At 41.1% G+C, this 6135-nt stretch overlaps 1 protein-coding gene across 2 annotated transcripts in view; it reads right to left on the bottom strand.

The window, feature by feature from the left end:
• Window positions 1-458: 458 nt before the first annotated feature.
• The window catches only part of CUNH18orf25 (chromosome unknown C18orf25 homolog), a 39744-nt gene continuing 34067 nt past the window's right edge, over window positions 459-6135 (bottom strand). Inside the window, exons 4-5 of one of the 2 annotated variants that reach the window (XM_006034857.3) lie at window positions 2513-2698; window positions 459-1849 (exon numbers count right to left, since the gene is read on the bottom strand). In XM_006034857.3, the coding sequence (XP_006034919.1) occupies window positions 1816-1849; window positions 2513-2698 (220 nt within the window). In that variant the 3' untranslated portion in view covers window positions 459-1815. Of the gene's footprint in view, window positions 2699-6135 lie in introns of both variants that reach the window. The other variant, XM_006034858.3, reaches the window with a different exon arrangement.

Below are 6135 nucleotides of genomic sequence, written 5' to 3'. Positions count from 1 at the left end.
AACCATAAAAGGCTTGAGCCAATGCACACTGAAATGAATGGAAAAGCTCACCATTGACTTCAATGGGTTTTGGATCAGGCCCCAAGTGCATTGGTTCTTAGCCATACAATGGCTAATATTTCACTTTCCTGTTGAGAGGAGCAAAAAAATGTCGAGGCACAACTTGCTCCCCCTAAAAAAAATCCCATCCCTCCCCCACCCCCAAAAAAAACAAAAAAGAAACAGGTCTTAGCTATCCAGTGATTGTGGTTTTCAGATCAATACCCTTTAAAATTTGTTAAAAGAGTCAAAGAAATATGTAGTGTCTTAAATAAAAGAAAACCGGCATCAGGCTAAAATACGTGATTTGTTTAAACAAACACAGTGCACAATTGGAGGAAGTTTAGTTAGGACGCAGTCATTTTTATATACACATGGAAGTCACATCATATACAAACTGAAAACAGAATTAGTTTGCATTTTTTTTTAATGGAAGGACTATGAATAGGTCCCTGCAGCTTTCTTAGAAACCGAGCTTTAAAAGACAACTTCATGAAACAGTAAAAAGCAGCCACACTAAATCAACTTTCCAAGTTAATTTACCTTAGGGTGCCAGTTTGCTAAAATGATGGAAGAGTTATGCAATTAGCAAGTTAGCATAAAAAGATCAATAGCCACTATTACTACAGTGTGCCAGGATTACAGACTTCTCTCTATTGCAATGAGTAGGGATCACATTCGCTCCACTCCCTCCCAGCCCCAAACAAAGACACAAGTGAGGAGAAGTACCAAGTACTTCAGGTTATGGGCATGCAATACACTGATCACAGTATAATTGTTTTAGAAACCTGTAGGCCAGAACACAAATTTGTTACCAAGGTATTCTTTAAAGTGCAATCATAACTTTTCCACTTTTTGAAGCAAAGAAACATTGTTATTAAATATATTTGATCGATTAAAAAAAAAAAAAAAAAACAACACAAACAAAAAAAAAGAAAGAAATCTGTGCCACCAAAAAGAACACTTGTCAAATATGCAGATTTTTGCAAGCCAAGCAAATTGTGTGCTGCCCAAACTAATACTAAACTAAAATAGGATGCAAGTTGTCCCATCTATCATATGGTTTAACCCCTAGGTGGTAAAAACCCTCATGTCTGCATTGTAAAAAATGCATTTAAAGTATTTTGATCAGAAAATGATACATTTTAATTGCACAGGCGATGTTTAAAGTGGATACCTTCTTGTTTTTAGTCTTTGGTTTTTGCCTTGAACAAGAGTCACTGTAACAGATTAAGGGCCAGAAATGCCAATGCTCACTACAAGGACTACAGCTGAAGAACGAGCTATCCATTTTTTTTTTTTTTTTTTTTGCTGTAGTAAGCTCCACACTCTAAAAGCAAGTGTTTCCAGGATGAGACCCTGAAGGGAGATTCAAAAACTATCTTGAGGCTTGGCCCAGGGGTTAGGAGACCAGGGCAGAACTGCTTAGAACAAAGGCTGACAACTTCTGCCCAGAACAAAGGATGACAACTTTTGGCCTCGGTCCTGCAAAATACTTTAGTATCAGCCACAGTTTCACACATCTGAGCAGCCCGCTGACTCCAAGGGGGGTTACTTCAGGGCTTCAAGTTACACATCTGGTGAAGTACTTGGCTGGAATGGGGCCTTACAGGATTTGAAGAAAGGGAAAGGAAACGAGAGAGAAGCATGAGAAAACGTTCCAGAAAGAGGAGAACTGGGAGATGGAGTTAAAAAACAAGATCTTAAAATGCCAGGTATACAGCTATTTTAAAAACGGGCGTGGAGGGCTCAGCCTTTTTATGATGCTCTACTTTCTTATACTTTGCGATGATCAGCTGCTCTGAAGTCACTATTAAAAAAAAACACAAGAGGCATGAAATGACCAGTAAAGCACAGCAGTCAGGTAGACAGAAGACTAGAAGCACTGACTAGCATGTAAACTATAAATTACATAGAAAATAAAAACCCCTTTTAATTAAAAAGCTGTTTCAGTGCACATGTCAAGGGCCTTTTGTATCAAATGACCAAATCAGCCTGGATATAAAATACTCTTGGCCCTATTTTCAGAAATGCTGAGCACCTGCAGTTCCAGTGAAGTTAACAGGGCCCCAGCACCGCTTAAACTTACTGATGCTCACACAGCAAAACCACTAACTTCTACTAACAAAATCAATGTATTGATAAATTTAAATAATTCTGATGTCAGAGATGGGAGAGGGTGGGAGGCCGCAACTGTATACACAATTATTTCTTCAGATTCACACGCACACATTATGCATATCTGTAGTTGTCATTTAAATTCAGTGCTACCAAGTTTTCATACTGGGAAAAATCTTCCTTTGAGAAGGTAAGTGATATTAAAATTACACTGCATTCTTATGGAAAACCAACTTCTCCATGAGTTTGGATTCCTAACGCCAGGAACAAGGCTTCTGAAGCTGAAGCTATAACAATGAACTTCTGGGCCACAAAGGGGAAGGGCAGGGGCAAAAACACAGTGACATTGCATTACAGTAGATATTTGCGCCTGGTGTCCTCATCCAATGTGAGATCAACTACTTCTGGGGGTGAAGACCAATTCTGCTGGGGGGTCACAGCTGTCCATGATTGTGTTTGTCGAGTGCTAATGTACTGCGAGCCTGAGCCATGCTTCCAGGAAGACACACTCTGAATCACCCCTCCCCGAGGGTGTACACACCTGTAGTAAAGCAAAGAGCACAAATATTAGCACTACTATCAGTGTTCCACGCAAATCTCAGCTGCAATGTTTCAAGGGGTTAATTTACACATAATTAACATACATCTCTCTCCAAAATTTGCTCACGACCTTTTCCATTTGTGAGCTCGCTCACAGGACTTGCTACAGGTTTTCAACACATGCTGACCTGAAAGCCCTTGACCTGGAGACCAAAAAATAAATAGCTTCTGCCAGTGGATATGAGTGAGGCCCTGATGAAGTCACTGGGAACCATGCATGCCCATTACAGGAGATAATCTGCCCAACAGCATGTGGCATCATGATCTAGTCGGAAACCTACCCAGTCTTGGGGCGAAGAAACAGTTTGTCTGCTGGAAAGTCCAGCCTGGGGGTTGGCCCTGGACTTCAAAGGACTTTTTCTATGGTGCAAACCATGACAAGAAAAAGAAAGAACGTTTCCATTTATGAAAACAGGTTCCTATTAACAGAGGACATAATTATCTTTATATTACATATATTACCATTATTCCAGATGACAACTAACTGTGTATTGTATATATATTTTAAAAATAAAGCCATTCCCTTTGTTTGACTTAATTCAAGATTGCCAAAATCTGGGCGAATACCAGTTTACTGTACTGAACAAACCTAAGGTCCTAATTCAGCAAATCACTTATGCTTGTAATCATTCGAGTAAATGAGACTTCATCACGTTTAAAGTTAAATACATGCTTGAACACTTTAAATCACACTTAAATTATGCTAATTTGCATCTTACTTCTCGCTGTTATAGTGCATATGGGTATGTGTCATGAGAAGTGCTCATAATTAGGAAGATAAACTAGAAAACGGATGATATGCGATTGGCACTCTTTTAGGATTGTCACATCATTCACTGGCAGTGTTCTTAAATAAATGCTAGTAAAACCTTTATCCCATCCTGCTGTTTATTACAACGTGTGTGTACAGACATGCATATATGCATGCGTGCATGTTTTCAATTTTAAATGATGCAGTTTGGAAAAAAATTCTCACAACAGCTCAGGTTACATTTCCCACTCTTCTCTAAGGGGGGGGGGAGGTTGAGATTTTTCTAATTCTGTTTGGTGACAATCTTCCTTTGCTCAAAATAATTTTAAAGAGAAATCAAATTTCCTTTACCACTCCTTAAAAGATCAGAACGCAGCATTCATCTACCCTATTCTTCTTTTAATATGCTATTTAGCTATATAAAAGTTCAGGATGGCTTCTCAAGCTCTTGCTTTCCTCATGTATTTTGGGGACCAACAATATCTGTCAGAGGCTCCCTGTATGCAGTGGAAGGTTTGAGTTCATATCCAGTATTCAGGATTTCTTTTAAATGCTTTTAGTCATAACACAGTGGCCAAAGAAAATGTATTGTATGATACTGGAACATGTCCCTAGGATCACCATTACAATGCAGCATCCCGGTGTAAAACAACAGCTTCTTAGGCACCTAAAACCCCAAAGTATCTTCTCCCCCTGAAGATGACAAAAACCTGTCTATGAAATGCTGCATGGAAACGATACTTGACCAAAACAAAAAAAAGTCACACCCTTGAACAATTCACACAAAGCAGCCAAGAGCAAAAGGTTCAATCAAACATAGCTCAAGAAACATGCTTTCCAACCCGTGGCTAAGCCAGAGACATCTTCAAGTAAAAGGCAACAAAACCAAAACAGGGAGAAACAATGGAAGACTGTTTTACATACATGCATGAAAAGAAATCTATTAAACAAAATTAAACAAAACTCAATAAAAACAGCACATGACCATCAAAAGGGCTGTGTTCTAGGAAATGCCCAATAGTTTTGAATGATGAAAATCACCACCAACTCACTAAGAATCTGGAAAATGACAAATGAAAGAGACAAACTCAAGAGTTTAATATCCCACACCAATTCAGCAACAATATGGAAGATGGAGCACGTAAAAAATAAACAGTGTAAGCAACAGAACTGAATCCAAATCTCTCAAGAAGCATGCAGAAAGTACTGATCAAAAACCTAAAACCTTTACAAAACGACAACCCTGCCAGAAGCCCATCAATACTTCGTAACTGCAAGCCTAGACCTGAAAGAGAAATAAAATTCTAAATAGGATGCAAACAACCACAAGATGCAACTTTCAAAAGGAACCGATGAGATACGGTCTCCCCAGACATGGCAGAATGGTGGCGAGCACAAAGAAAAATGCAGCCGAAGATGACTCAAGTAAAAAAGAAGTGTGAAATGAGTTTCTAACCAGTCTCTATTGTTGAAGAGCCTGGAATTGCACCCCTGCATGAACAACCCGATGCCCACTAAATGTAGCCTTCACTAGTAACTGCGTATTGAATCAAGACAGGAATCCTCGCACTGTTTTGTCTCAATGGCATTTACCAATACGGATGCAAACTAGTAAATGGCATTGACAAGTCCTCTACTACAAGCAAGTTTTCACATGGAGTAAATGTACCGGATGAAATTCAACTGGGACAGTGCCTACAGAATTCATCTATTCCCAACCAGGACAGACCCCAAAAGGTTTCTCAACACGCCATAAGACTCTGTCATTCTTATATTCCTCCCCACCCCAAATGCCACAGGGCTACGTTGTTGGTCCAAGACCATAAAGGACACAACGTGGATGCTGCACATTGGATACTTCGTTCCCAGCCCTGTGAAAGAGTACACAGGGTACAGAGCTCTGGTTATGTTACCCCTGCCACGACGCATCCCTGCCCACCCCACCCCACCCCACCCCGGCCACAGGCTGCCCATGCATGTTCCAGGCAGCACTTTGTGTACATAATTCATAGACTGTAGAGTTGGAAGGGACCACAAAGGATCATCGTGTCTGACCCCCTGCCCCGGGCAGGAAAGCGAACCAAGGTCAAACGGCCCCAGCTAGGTGTCTATCAAGCCTCCTCTTGAAGACCTCAAAGTTAGGTGACAGTACCACCTCTCTTGGCATCCCGTTCCAGACTCTGGCCACCCTCACTGTAAAAAATATCTTCCTAATGTCCAACCTGAATCTACTCTCCACTAGTTTGCACCCATTATTCCTAGTTACTCCTAGGGGTGCTCTGGTAAATAGAGCATCTCCACTTCCCTGTCGTCGTCCCTTGATAAACGTATAGGCGGCTACAAGGTCTCCCCTCAGACGTCTCTTGTGGAGGCTGAAGAGATCCAGATCCCTCAACCTCCCTTCACAGGGTCTTTCATGGAGGCCACTAATCATGCAACCCTCTCCAGATTCTCCGTGTCCCTCTTGAAGTGCGGCGCCCAGAACTGGACAAAGTACTCCAAATGCAGCCTGACCAGTGCTGCATAGAGTGGGAGCATCACCTCCCTCGATCAGTTGGTCATGCATCTGCTAATACACGACAAGGTGCGACTGGCTTTGTTGACAGCCTCGTTACACTGCCGGCTCA

The sequence above is a fragment of the Alligator sinensis genome, unplaced genomic scaffold (assembly GCF_000455745.1).
Source record: "Alligator sinensis unplaced genomic scaffold, ASM45574v1 scaffold518_2, whole genome shotgun sequence".
Lineage (NCBI taxonomy): Eukaryota > Metazoa > Chordata > Crocodylia > Alligatoridae > Alligator > Alligator sinensis.
This window is presented reverse-complemented; position numbering and strand designations above follow the sequence as displayed.